Raw genomic sequence first — 15127 nt, forward strand, 5'->3', positions numbered from 1 at the left:
AAATGTCGTATGTTACCTATTAATAATATGTAAGCACTCATTTTCACTTCAGGTAAGTATTAATTTAGGCTTTTATTTCTTGTAGTTTAAGTGATGGGCTTTTTTTTAAATTGTATTAGGAAGGTGAGGAGAGGGCTCAGTTACTGCAATTACTAAGTTCATTATTTTGATACTTCACTTAAATGGGATGCCATGTGTTTCCTTCCACCCACCCTCTCTAGAGTGGAGGAAGGTGGATCTTATAGTGGAAATAAGTTTAGAAAAATTGCCCAATGTAGTGCAAATGTTACCTCATTTTGGCAGTTGGCAGCTTTCTGGGGTAGATTTTAACTTGAGAGGAATTGGAAGAAAACCAGAACCTTCCCACATGCCATGTGACTCCCAGAAATAACAATTCTGTATTGAGCTTGTTAGGAAGAGCTATGAGCATCTGAGACTGGCTCCCAGTGAAACATGTTTGTTCTTCCAGGAGGAAGAAATTAAGCCTCTGGCTAGTTACAAACTTTTAAACATTTATTCTCAAAATGGTTCAAGTAAATTAAGATAAAAACTCAAGAGATGGCTTCCAGGTCTGCTAAATTAGAGAGGACTTTTATTTCCTAGAAATAAGAAGGTCCTGTATGATGCTATCATGAGATAGACTTCAAAGTCAAAACATTTTCTTTATTTTGGAGTAGTCATGGTTAGGATGGCCTATGCTATGATGTGACCACTGCCAGATGAAGGATGACATTCCCAGTTATTAGCAGGAAGGCCTTAGATGGTGAAGCCTGTTTGGCAAAGGATCTGCTCTCCCTGTGTGCAGTCTGCAGTGGAGGTGTGTGCTGAAGCACACGGTGGTACACAAGAGTCACAGTATCCTTGTTCAGGAGGGTATGGGGTTGATTGTCACTGCTTTGAGAAGATGCTTTTAGTGGCAATTCACAGTATGAAATACAGTGATTTTCAAAATGCATTTTTAATTACTCTTTGCTCTTACTTCTCTTTAGAGAAAATTAAAGGTAAATACAATTTCAACTAATGGATGTTCATGTGTCTAATTAAAAAGTAGCTTCAAGGTGATTTACTCTGGTTAACCTGTCAGTTAAAAGTTTATATTACACTTAATTTTAAATTATTTCTTTATTTTATTTAAATAGTGTTACTGTGGAAGAGTTTATTCTTTGTGAAATCTAATGGAGCGAGCTGTATTACAAGTAACCAGCATAACAAAAACCATTCAGAATAAAAATGTTAGGTGTTATCGAGCACTCATTTTTCACTAAAAATAAGTAAAAATGTTAGTTCAGCACAACTTGTAGCTTATTCTCTGTAATCTGGTGAAGGAATCACTAGTTTCTTTTGATTTTTTTTTTTTTAATCTTTGATCATGCTGCTTTGAAAGCATTTGCTTACAATTGAAAGGTGCAGGATAGAGTATTAAGGAATTATATCTTCGCTGGCATTCATATTGCATGTGGAGCTGGCATGCCATGAGGATTGTTTGACTTTGTTCAAACAATTGTTCAGAGAATTACAAAGATTGGTGTGTTTTATCCACAAAAAAGAAAAGATACACTATGGATTTAATCCTGTAGTGTTTCTTTCCTGGAAAGTGCTTTCTGCTTTCCTGTGCTTTTAAACAAACATAAAACCAAATTAAATATAGTAGTTTAATACAATCAATAGTCATGTATTTATCTCATTCTTTGTAAATAAAAGTGATACTCTTCTAGTAGAAGATCTAGTAGAAGAGTCTTTTGACCATTCTACCTGTCCAAGCTTTAGTGGTTTTGGCATTTGTTGTAAAGTAAAACTTGGGAATGCCACAAGGTAATGTGGACTGAGAAACAAGGTCCTGTTGCTTACTGGTAATGACATTTCATGAATAGCTAAAGGCAGATGCTTAATTTTTAGAATTTTTTTTAACTTGGTAAGTTATTTCTGTTATGTAAATACTATTTAAGAATATATTCAGACTAATAATAAATAAATTCACCTTATGTGAAATAAACTCAATATAAATTAGAATTTTTAAATTAAAACCCATCACAAATAGGGAAAAAAGTATGATCTGTGAACTTCATTGTTGCTTCACTAAGAAAAATAGCCAGTAATTAGAAGATTAGTGTGTGAATTATTTCCCCTCTAAAAAATCTGAGATATGCAGTTGTGTTTATGCAACACATTACAGATGAATGGCTGAGTACTTCTAACATTTTCTGTTCAGTATTGTAGTTTTTGTACCTCATGCTTTGTTTGGTCTTAAACCAGCAGATGGCATTTGTTACTCCATTTAAGGGCAGACTAACCTATATTTTGTAAACATGGTGTAATTAACCTAGTATATAGACAAATCTTGTTTTCTGAGCTGTGCTTCTGATGCCTCTGCAGTCATGCAAGTTCCTGTAGTTGAGATTCCACTCACCTAGCACAAGGTGTGTTTGATGAACTCTGAAATGCCCTCTTACACGTTCTGCAGCCTCTCGTCCTGTGGCCAGCAGCAGCCTCTCTACTTTTCAGGATTGAATACCTGTGTTCCGCTCTAGCTGCTGTGGGGGCCAGTGAGTGCTTCACTTGTTCCTCTGCTTTGTGGGGTATCTAAGCTCAGCAGGCAGGTGGGAGAGGAGGGACCAGGACCCTCTAGGGCAGCATGCAGACTGGTGAGGCACTGGAATACAGGGGCTGTGTAGTGGTGAGTGCATGTCTGCAGCACTTGGCCTTGGCCAAAAGTTTTGTATTTCAGACTGTACTTTATGAAAGCCACTACTGTACTCTAATTTACACTCTCTACTCCTTCAGTCTATGAAAAAGCATTATCCCTTTTAATAGAGTTACTTTGGGTTTGCTTTCTTTCTTATTTGGATATCTTTCTAATTGAACCTAAATGTCATATAACCAGGGAATGCTCCAGTCTTGGAGGAAAACAAAGGTGTGAATTTAAAAAACTTAGCTCAAGGTGGAGTCATTTGGGTTATTTTTTTCTCCTAGGAAGTGTGCTGGTGATTTAAAATACAGATTGGCTTCCTGAAAGTGTTACTAAAATGTCTCTGGTTACTTTAATATTTAGCATTCTGGTCTTTTAATGCACAGTACAGAGCTGATAGTAAAATGTAGCTGCTAATATAGGAAATAATTTTTGCCTACAAGACTTCAATTTAGGTGAACATTTTGCTGCTGTCCTTTCTCTTACTTCCTCCCATTATCCTGCATCAAAAACTATCTGTAAATATGACTCCAGATCTCTCGGGGTTAATAATAATTTGTTTTGTATGCCACTCTGGTTCAGGACACGTAATGCTTAATGGGTCCTAGGAAGGGGTTTTCAAAACTAAATGTGCCTCATATAGGCACATTCCTTACAAGTTCCTTTAGCTAAGTAGCTAAACCAAGGAAGGATGGACCAAACCTGTAGATTTTGGAAAAAGGAGAGCTTCTCTACCCAAAGTTTCCTGTAGCCAAGATCCTCTCCACAGCAGCTTTACACCTGCAGGAGCCTTTACAGTTCCTGTGAGACCCAGATCTTCAGCATCCTTGTTCTGATGGAGAATGGTCAGAATCAAAGCAGGGAGCTTCTCCTTGAGCCCAGTCAGATACTGAGCAAAATGTCTGCATGGTTCTTCTAATTCAGGAACTTCGTCTTCTCATTTTGGATCAATAACCCATTAATGCTCAATATTAATCAACAGAAGTAACTAATTTGATGTAAATTAAGTGGACCAAAACCTTTATTTGCTGTTACGTTTTTCAGAGAGGCAGAGCAACTGAGTTCATGCTAAATTTATTCACAATTAAACCTTGGATTTTAATTTTAAAAGTCCATATACTTATATGTTTTTTCTAGACCTCATTGTTTCAAAAGCAAAAACTGCTTACTCCTGGCAGACTACTATTTTGTGTAAATACAACAAAAACTACTTACATAGGTACTTTCTCTTTTGCTGCAAAGCAACAGTACAAAACTTCTGACTGGTTGTCAAGCTATCATAACTTGTGCTAGGAAGTAACTACAGAAGGTTATCTGAGCAGTGTGTGATTCGGAAGGGCATAGATACCGAGCAAATTTCACCAGTACTTTCAGATCTCCTGTACTTATGTGGAAGCAGCTGTTTCAAAGATGGTTCTTGGCTAACCTTTGCTTTACTGTGGAGCAATTGTGTAATTTTTATTCAAAATCTGCCAATGTCGATCTTGCAGTCCGAGCTGTCCTATTGGCCAGCGTCAGTGAGCACAGATACTTGAAGGAAGCTGTGAGACAAGCATGGAGCAAGGTGATGTCTTAGGAGAGAAATCCAGTTGTCTTTGGCAAATTGGACAGTTTTGTTGAAGATTTGTCATTTGCTCTGAGAGTCTTCTCTGTCCCCTTCTTGTTAGTGCTAGATTTGGAACTGGGACTACAAGGTATTTGATTTCAAAAAGACCAGATAATGTGTTGGTAGAAATGAAGAAACTTGATCTGCTGCCCTGGTATGTGTCCACAATACATACATGAATCACAAAATCTTGGATGATGAATGTGTCAAATTATGACAAGAAAACTGATGGGAAGAGTTAGATCTTCTAGCTTACATATGAAAAATCAGATGCTGAATTTGACAGTTTTATTTCTTTTTTTACTCCAAGTTCTCATTTATTTTTTTATTCATTTTGTATCCTCATGGCTAACAAGCAAATTATGCTATTTGACCGTGTGAGCTTAAATTAACGTTTCTGCTGAGAAGGTATTAATGTGTGCTGCAGTTAAACTGGTGTACAGTAGGTGCCAGTAGAGACCTATGGAGTCAAAATAGAAATATGACTGTTGTTTCCATAGCAACAACTTCCTCCTGGCGGTCCTATTTATAGCAGTGCTGCAGTCCCAGCCCCGGTGCAGCTCTCGCAGGGACTCTCTAGGAAGGGTTAACCTTGCTAGAAAAAATGTAGGCATAGAGGCACACTGAAACTGTATGGGTTTGCTTTCTTGTGTTTTATTAAACATTGAGGTTACTGATTGTGTTTAATTTCTTTATGTGCATTTTGAAAAATCTTTGTTTCAAAATGGAGAGCCATTAAAGCTGTAAGCTGTGAGCAAATACTGCTCCTCCTTCTGTGTGTTTAAGAAGAAATGCAACCCAGTGGAATAATGCTGGTTGTACAGTGAAAATCAAAACACATCTGCTTTTTCAAGAGCCTTTTTTGTCTCTCTACCCATAATTCCTTCTGAAATATGCATGCCTGGCAAGACTCAAAATGGATTGTGTTCAATTACATAATTTCAGATGAAAATGTAGGGGGGGTTAAGTTACAAAGGGCTATCTGTTTTACAAAGGGCTATACTTTGTTTTACATCCTTTTCTCTCAAGGTTTATATAACAACTAGAAAAATACCACACGTATTGCCTAAGGCTTATAGCACAGACACTCTAGGTTATTTTGTCTATATAGTGTAAAAAATTGAGAGTTATTCAATGCTTAGAAACTTTTATTTTCAAATTCAAAATTAGACACTTAAATTCTTTTCATTTTATGAAATGTGTTGGCTGCATCTTTCAACTTACAAATACCTTATTGGTCGGTAAGAGACCAGGAAAATTTGGCAAGATCCCCAAGCTCTTAAAAATGGAGGATCCTTCACTAATACTTTGTTTCAAGTAATTACTCGTTCTTTCTGTAATAAATAATAAATTCTTAGTTGGATTGTCATCTTTCATTCTTGAAATAACTGATGCATAAAGGAGAAAATATATTTCATCAAGTCATCAATTTTTAAAGCAAATAAATAAACTTTCTTTAACCTGTAGGAAAAAATAAGTTCTTTATTAGACATTTATAAGGCTTAAGTTATTTTTTTTCCATTGATTACAAAAAAAAAGGCAGAAAATGTTGCAGTATGTCTCTTTAATACATAGATAGGCCTGTGAAAAAAACAATAGATAGAGGCCTGTGAAAAAAATTAATATTTAAATTTAAAATAATATGTTTCGTGTTTAAAAGAAGATAGAAAATAGTGTTTTTATTTAGAGAAATAGAACATAAAACCAGAAAAATACTGTTTCACGATATGGAATTAAAACCTAAATTTTATTTACCTATAGGTGATCTGAAATTTGCTTTATATTGTAAACCCATTTTTCTAGGTCCTGTGAAGGAATAGATTTAATTGTCTTAAAAGATTCTCTCTGATTGCAAGATTCTCAGGGTTAACCTTCATTAAACACTAGAGAATGGTGTTATTTGTGCAGTCCTGCTTTGCCTGAATATAGAAAAATGCACACATTATCCTTTAAAAATATTTCAAACGATTTCCAAGTAAAGTTACAACACATGGTAACGTGCTGTTACTCAACCATCTGGGTCCTTTGAGGAGAGGAGTGTTCTCTCATTCTTAATCCTTCATTTTTAAGTCTTGACTGGTACAGGAGAGTTTCTTCTTAGAAATTGAGAAATATTGTTTTAGCTGAGATTATTAAAAATAAATTGTCCATGTAGTTACCTGGTAGATCCTTTTTCAGCAAGGAGCTGGAAGATCTCCTGGCTGGCTTATAGTGTGGTGTGTTGTAACATGCCACAGGGCATCAGCCCCTGGGAAATCTGCCCAACCAGTAGGCTGGCCATCAGGAAAAGTATAAATGGCTTTGTTGCCTTTATCTGCTTAGAGAACCACTGTGTTAGCCCTTGTCCTTGGCTATCATTATGATGTTGCTTTTTATAAAATTGTAGGATAGTTTTTGCTGAAATACTGTTTATCAAAATACCAGAATTTGCACGTGCAGTGTGCAAATTCAGAGTTTAATGTCTCAGTTTTGTGCTACTTGTTGAATGTTACTGCTCTGAGTTTTTGAATGTGTTTTAAAATTTTGCCAAAATGTGGCAGTAGGAAGATAGCAATAATAAATTTTCTAAAGAAAATTAACATTTCAGTGTTGACTTTAGCTGCAAAAAATTGGAAGTTTGTTATTCCTTACAGAACAGGATTTTCAAATTCTTTCTGGCATTCTGTTCTTCCTATATAGCATATAATTTACTTGATGTAATAATTAATTGGAAGATCAGTGTGTCAGTAAGATGATAGGTAAACAGAAATAAGAAATTCCACCTTTAAAAATCATGGACTTCATTTGAAGACATTGAAAGTCATGTGAGATGTGGGTCTGTATGGTAGTGCCAATCAATGCCAAGAATTCCCTAGATTAGGAAAGTGTATTACTATCTGTGAAAATGTGACCATCACTTTCTTTTCATATTTTATGTGTGCATAAACTTCTGTAACTGTGTACACTAGCAGTAGTTCATAAAATTCTGGCAAATTCAGGCTTTCTCTTAGAACTTCTTCTAAGAATTTTCTTTTGGTAACATGTTTTCACTTAAACTACTTATTTCTGTGATGTCAGAGTATGAGTATTTATGATTCTTACTTTTGACCCCTGCCTCAGGCGTCCAGGTTAGACATTTGGGTGCATTAAGAGCTCTGAATTTTTGTGTGCAGAGTTGCTCTGTAGCAGTTTCCACATCTCTCCATGGACTTGACATGGCTGGCAGACTGTAACTTATGTAATGTGAATTTTGTAAATTATTGTCTTTCAGATCCGGGAAACCAAACAGTTTAGTTGAAGACCTGTGTGAAAAATAAGACAACAGTAGTGTAGTGGCTCAGAACCATGGGAGAGCATAGAGACAAGATAAGCACACCATCAGACTGTTTACTGTGTTTACTGGAGAAAACAGCCAAGGTTAGAGAGAATATGAGTCTCTTGGAAAGAGTCTCTCAGTGCCCAAAGACTTGCAGTAAGGTACAGGGGGAGCACATCTGTACAATTCCAGAGTAAAATTCCAGAGAGGCTCTTCAGCTCCAGAAAGATCAGCGTGCAGGGAATAAGCATCTTGATGTTGTCTTAAATATTCTTGAAATTGTTGTGTGGGAAGTGCATGGCCTTACTGTATTTTAAAGTGTTGGGTTATATATGGCATGTAATATATCCCCTCTGCCAATTTGTGGCCCCTGGTAAGGCAGACAGGTCCTCATGATCTTCACTACCTCTTGTTTCTGGCAGCAGAGCCTTGAACCAATGGGATGTTGTGGATGTCATAGTTGGTCTTGGAACAGAGCAGGTGAAGGGCTGGAAGGCATGAGGTGGCAGCCAGGGAAGATTGCAGAGCTGGCCCTGATGGAAGAGCAGCCTGGGCACCTCTGCCATAGCTGATGCTCACCCAGATTAACAGATGGCTGTGCACAATGTAGGCATTTACAAAGTTGTTCCAAATTTTGACCATGGGCTGGAGAAAGAAGTTACATTTCTAGAGTATCTGGAGCTTGCAAGCACAGGGCATTCCTGGGCTTTGTGTAGAATCTAGGAATGTAATGGGTTGTGCTGGCTGAGGCCAATCACAAGTGTAGCAGTGCCTATGAGAAAGAACATAGCCAAATTTGTAAAATCTGTCTGTTGGCATTTTTATTGTTTTATCACTGTCATGGGCACTTTGTCAGCATGAAGGTTTTTTCCTGAGGTACAGGGCTGTTATGAAATTGTTATATAATGTCCAAGGGTGGGTATCTGCTGACATTTGAAAACTATGCAGTGAGAAGTATGGTGGTGAAAAATGAGAGCTATGTCTTTAACACGTGTTGACTGTAAGACAGGAGACAGATTGTGGAAAACATATTTCAATCTTTCTTAAGAATAGCCTAAAGTTTTAAGAAACCACATTGTAGATGTGCAGAAATATGTGTTCCCATTTTCACAAAAACAAATATTTAGTATTACCCATTATAAACATGCAAAATTACATCATATGCAATTATGATGTTAAATACAGCTTTCAGTTTCTTTTCCTTATATTTTGTGCCACTAAAAGTTACACTTCCTAGACTTACTCCACAGTTGAAAATACTAAAATTTATTGTGGAACAATGAAATCTTATCAGCAAAAAGTTAAATGCGTTTGGTTCATTCACAGAGTAAGTAGAACCCAGTTTGAAAAAGTACAGTGCAGTTATGTTTAAATGTGCAATACAATTCAACTTCTTCACTGATTTTATCCACAAAGGAGGAAAATAATATGTTTTATCTTCCTCCAGTACTAAAATAAGTTTGTTCAGTAGTGTTTGCCAGTAACTTCCTTGCTTAGGAAGTTGATTTGTTGAAAGCATGAGATTACCAGTAATTAGATTCCAGTTGGTTATGTTTGCTGTGATGATGTGGTACTCCATCTTAATAACAGGAAAGGAGCTGCAGAATAGTTACTTTTGGTTTTTTCCACGTGAGCTTGTGGCAAATTAAAAAAATACCTATCTACTTTATAATCTTTACTTCTGAACAGGTTATACTTAAGTGTGAAGTGTGATGCATTAAAAAGCTATGAGAACACATACTAGAGAAATTATTGCTTGTTTGTTTTTTAAAAAACAAAACACTTTAATTTACATGAAAAGAAACTTTTCACTGAATAAACCAGTACACCATAGCGCTTTCCTTAACAGGAAGTAGAAGAGAGTCGTGGTTAGCAAACACTGCAGGCAGGAAGCTCGACACATGCATAGCTCTTAGTGGCACTGGGTTGTCCAGCTCCCTTGAGATGTGTTCTCTTTTGCTTTTGTGAGAGTCCCTGGTGTGTGCAGATGGCAGGGCACACGGAGGTCCCCTGCAGCCAGGGCTCGGGGACGGCCACGGCGCTGCAGAGACTGGAAGGGTTCGCTAACCGCCTCTTCCATAGGCACTCCAAGAATGGTGCGCATGAGCAGAGAGCGGCTCTGGAAGGTGAGAGCCAGCAGTGCTCTGAGTTCACTGTCCAGTGGGACAAATCAAGTAAGTGTGGGGAGGGGTTTGTTCTTTTGTAGGTGTTTGCTCTTCGGTTTGCCTCGTGAATGAAGTGTGAACACTGATCTGTGGTACGTTCTGGGGCAATTTTGTAATTCATTACCTAAAGGTATTCATGGGAAGAGCATATTGCATCAGGCAGGGTGAGATGGGGACTGGTTCATGGACTGGTGGCTGGCAGAATTTATTCTGCATTCCTTTTTCTTTCAAAGCACGGTTGACTTCTTTTGGCAAGCCCCCACCCCAGTCCTTACTTCTAAATTACTTATTTCATTTTCAAATTAAATCAGTGAGTTCAACAGAAATAGAAGACTCTAGTTTAACTAAAGACTAGAATGTTTAAACTTCAAAATAGGCAGACATTGCTGTGCAGATTAAAATTCTAATTAAAGGGATTTTCATCATTCTTAGTTTTATTTTAAGAGATATATACATCAGAAATGTTCTATATAGTGGTAAACAATATAAAATTGAGTTTGATTTTAACTATTACATATTAAATTAGTGTGGGAATGCTGATTAGCTAACTAGTGAACAGTTTACAGTATTATTTGTATGGATTAAAATTTTTCATGGTTGTATTTTGAGTAATAAATAGATTTCAAAAAATCAGAATCTAAATAAATTGACATTTGATTTTCTTTTTAATTTAAAGCTGTGTAGTATTTTGCAAAGCAATTCTTGTCTCTGGTTAAATACTCATTTTAAAATGTTACAATATGGTAATTTATGATAATTTTGTTCCAAATTTCAGATTCATTGATGGATTTGAGATAGCACAATTATTTCAGTTGAAGATAGGCCATGTTGGAAATTCTTAGCATCACAATATTACCATAAAGAAAATCAGCATTTATACTTCTTATATAATTTAAATTTAAATGAAATCTAAAATATTTTATGAGTAGGGAGTGAATCTGTTCTCAGAGGATAAGCAGTAAACATGGAAACAAAAAGGTGTTAATGCAGTGATCTAAAATAGATTAAATCTAGGTCTCCCAAATGAGACAGGAAAGAATTGACTCGTTTTGTTGGGAAGATAAATGATGAAAGTGCATAAATTCTGAGCTTTCACTTCTCCATAATATTTTCAGCTTGGTAAAAATAGGCGCCTAGTTGTGTTTATGTAGAAGCTCTTTTTTATGTAAATAGCTGTTTGAAAAAAATAACACTAAAGCATTTTTGTTTACATAATATGAAGAAAAAACATGGTAATGACCTACTGACACTCACAAATTGCGACCTGTTTGTGTGCAAGTCTCTACTTTGTCCCCCTCTTCATAAGGCAGGCTTCCTAGAGGGACATGTTTGATGAGGAAATGGACTGTCGTGTCTTGATAAACATGGGGAAAATGGCTGTTCTGTGAATGCTATTTTAAGTCGTAATTGAGCAGAGCAGTTGCATGCAGTTTTCTGAGCTGAAGTTGCTGAGCTGGTAACTGAATGGTGGGTGACTGTGTAGCTTTGGTTTTGGGATGAAATTCTGAATCTTTATCCTGAAATTCTACTTTCAATCTCTAGATTATGAAAAACAATAATAATATAAATTACTGTAGTACCCGTGAACTGAGTGCACATTTAAAGGTTCTCATTTTGCTACCACTGTAGCCAGACTGATAGACAAGAAAAGGAGAACAGTGGAGGAAGTATTTCTGTCTACTCCTGACTCCTAATTAGATCTTCAGAAAAATACATCATCTGTGAAAATAGTTTGTAAAACATGAAAGAGAAACAAGGTATTTGGGGTTTTTTGTTAATTTCATTTTGGTTGGTTTATTTGTTTGGGGGTCATTTTGTTTTATTGCAGGGGGTTTTTATATTCTAGAGTGCAATGTCATAGAATTGCCTAGAGTCACTGAATGCAGCTTGTAGATTAATTTCACAGAAAGTTTAATGAATAAGCAGTGTTTTAGAAACACACTGTGTTTGTCTTGGAAGGATATTTGAATATTCTCAACTATTCTGCCAATATCACTGCAACTTAAAAATGTTAGTGTAAAGTTTTAGGTGAAGCTACTTAGCACACAGCATGAATTACTCTTGAAGTTCAAGGCAAAACCACTCTAATTCCTGAAAAAAAAAAAATTGTGAAGTGACTTCTCAGAGTTTTTGTTGTTTTAGGCTTCAGGTAGAACCATTTGAAAAGGAAGTTAATGTATTTATTTATATCTTCTGGTGTAATGAAATACAATAGCAGGTCTGTTTCTTTTAAAGGCTGTTTCTACAGAAGCTCTGGGTGTGCTGAAGGGGTAGGATCTGCTGGTTGTTTGGGTGGACTTTGAGTTGTTAGTTGCTGTCATCAGTGTTATGGTTTGAATAAATTACTGTGTGGTCTATGGCCTTAGAGGATTTTCAATGGTTGAGTTTGAAATTTAACATCTTTGCTTTGTTTTGATATATAAAGCATGCAGTTTCTCCAGTTTGCCTTGGATACTTGGTTGATGCATGAAATTAATGTGTTTTGTAATATCCTCAGAGTCCAGTAGGGCAGAGGTGAGTGAGGGCAGCACAGGCCTTGAAATCTGTTTTCAAAAGCTGATTGAGCACATATGTGATGGTACAGCCTGAACTGGTGACCAGGTCAGCTGTGCTGCACTGCCCAATTGTGAAAGGGACGTGATGGGAGCCATCAGAATGATGCATTTCATTCTTTGTTTAGAAGTCTTGACTGTGATCACTTGCAACTATATGGAACCTACCTTTGGATTTGTGCTTTGTTTTCTTAGTTGCTTGTTGCTATTTGAAAAATTGAAATGTGAAAGGGAAGGAGAACGAGGTTGTTTGGTTTTGAATGTAGAGACAGTAAGATCAGTGTGTCTTATATTCTTGAACCAATAAAAGTGTTTTCCAAATCTGCATAAGAATATCAACAACTTGGAGAGCTGAAATGGTCAGGAGAGTCACCACTAGTGCATCTGCTATCTTCATAGTCTCTAAATTGAAAGTGAATGGGTGATAAACAGTCAAAAGAATATCATTTGGTCTCTGATTCAAAATGATACCAGTATACTTCGAAATACAGTAGAATAATTTATAGAAATTAGCTGAATAGTTACTTGTATATGTGTGTGTTGAGAGAGAAAAACACATGTTAAATATGAAATAATGTACAGAGCATACTGTATGAATTGCTTAAAGCTTTAGAATAACTACTAGTTGGGTACAAGTCAACAGATAATTCTGGTCTAGGGTTGCCATGGAAACAACCAGTGCTTGATATAATTGAGAACATCTTAAACCCTCCTGGTGTTTGCATGCTTTTTTCCCCTGCCATTTTGAGTTGCTTTAGACATGAATAGGTAGCATTGGTCAGAGCAGTAGTAGTTAATGAGCAAAACCAAATACCTGTGTCCTGAATATTGATTTTGATATTCCACTGCTATCTTGTGCTTCGTAGTTTTTTGCATCACAAGGAGCTCATAAGGAAGAGCAGCTCTCTGGATTCTCTGTGCTCTCTTTCTGGTTAGTGTGTAAGTGTATTTAGAGATTGAAGCACTGATTTGATAGAAATTAACATATTTCATCAACTGTTGGATTAATATTTGGAGCAATATGTTTCTGAAAATTAGCTGTTCAGCATGAATGGTAAGTCTTTTCTATTCCCTTTTGACACATTTTTTGTTTCATCTTCACAATCAGGGAAAATCTACCAGCTTTCCCTTTCTTGTCTGCAGAGCTGCATCGACTGCTGATTTCTTTGTTTTTGTAATCGACTCACTGTGGGTTTCTATGTAAAATTATTAGTCTTAAAGATTTGCAGTTTTTTATTAAACAGTTTGCTTTGCATGACTGGTATTTAGTGTTTTAAATGTTATTTTAAAGCTTTCTTTCAGAAATACTGATTTGGTCAATTTTGTAATTGAATATATACATGTCTGTTCATTTAATTTTCTGTGTCACTCATAATGCATTCTTTTCTGTCAATTGATACAAATCAGAGAGGCCTTCTGAAATTATTCTAATCACCTGAAAAATCTAAACAGGCTTTTGTTTTTTATCTGAACCAGCTTATTCTGCTATTATTTTTAGTCTTCTAAATGCTGGGATGGCAGAATAGTTGAGGTCATTTATGGAAGTAAGGGAGGCAGTCTCATTTGAAATGAGATACTGTAATAGATCTGGTAAACTTATCAGGCAGGTATATGCTTTCCAAAAACAGTGTGACTAGTTATTATAAGGTACTTTGAATATAATGGAGTTATGAAGTGCTGTAATCTTACTTGAAATATTATTGAAAGTTGTTTTTTTCAATATATAGACTGTAAATCTGTTTTCTTAGAAAAATCTATCCTTTGAAAATTGTTTTCAAAAAGCCCAAATATGCTAGTTTCCTAAGTGATGCCTTTTTGTTTCAAACAGATAGTCTGGAGCTTTGGAAAATGACTTGAGACAGAAATTTTTTGAAAAGAAAGAGCAGTTAATCACGTATATGGGGTGTTTGTGTCCATATGTGTCTGTGTGATTTTGCTTAATACTACAAATTTAAAGGACCGTTTTTACACAGGTTTCACTTGTGTACATGGTAGGGAGGAGTTATCTCACTGCCTTATCTAATACCAGCTTATCTATACTTATCTCATACAAATGTGTTGAGGTCATCTTCCCCAGAATGGAAAGTGTGGCTGTCATTTCCTTGGTGTACAAAGTACAAATGTCAAAACCGATGCAGTTATTAAGGCATTGTTTCAGTACTTGGTACCTACAGGATGGAGATTTGTGGTGCAGCATCATTCATGGCTGTTTAAATAAACCTAAATGCAGGCTCTCCCTGGAAGTAGTGTCCCAGCCCCTGGTGTGTGCTCCCCACATCCCTGCAGGGATGCTGGCAGGAGGGAGCCCAGCACGGAGCTGGTGTGGCCACAGGCCCAGGGCCGGCTGCGTTTGCCCCGCAGGGACCCGATGGCTCCCGGCACCTGCCCCTGCTCAGCCTCCGGGAGCGGGGGAAGCGCAGCCTCTGCATTTCCTCCCTGTCACACAGCCACCTCCTCTGCTCCTGGAGAGGTCTCTCCTGGGCTCAGAAAGTCTCCACTTTTCACCAGCTGGTACCAGGCTGGCATTTCCATCACATTTTCCTCTGTTTCGCTTACAGTTAGGTCATAGCCTCCAAAGGAATTGAGATTTGTGGAAATCAGCTCCATGAATTCTGAGTTTTGGGGTTTGGTTTGGATATTCTCTTATGATTTATGAGTCATAAAGGAATAAATTTCACACAAGCTAGGTGAGAAAGAGGTTATAGTTGTTTGTAACCTCAACAATTATGTTGAGGTTAGTATTTGTTTAGTCGTGTGGGTTTTTTGGGGAGTGGTGGTTCTTTTTAGGATTGGGGATTTTTTCTTTCCCCTGGGGATTTATTC

At 36.8% G+C, this 15127-nt stretch overlaps 1 protein-coding gene across 4 annotated transcripts in view; it reads left to right on the plus strand.

Annotated features, from left to right (window-relative positions):
* The window catches only part of PRKACB (protein kinase cAMP-activated catalytic subunit beta), a 67758-nt gene that overhangs the window by 23000 nt on the left and 29631 nt on the right, over window positions 1-15127 (plus strand). The window contains exons 1-2 of one of the 4 annotated variants that reach the window (XM_030279065.4): window positions 8144-8193; window positions 9670-9761. The exons of 1 other annotated variant lie outside the window; for it this stretch is intronic. In XM_030279065.4, coding sequence (XP_030134925.4) covers window positions 8159-8193; window positions 9670-9761 — 127 coding nt within the window. In that variant the 5' untranslated portion in view covers window positions 8144-8158. Of the gene's footprint in view, window positions 1-8143; window positions 8194-9548; window positions 9762-12982; window positions 13359-15127 lie in introns of those variants that run through there. 2 more of the 4 variants (XM_030279064.4, XM_012575234.5) reach the window with 2 other exon arrangements.

Source organism: Taeniopygia guttata, chromosome 8 (genome assembly GCF_048771995.1).
Source record: "Taeniopygia guttata chromosome 8, bTaeGut7.mat, whole genome shotgun sequence".
Lineage (NCBI taxonomy): Eukaryota > Metazoa > Chordata > Aves > Passeriformes > Estrildidae > Taeniopygia > Taeniopygia guttata.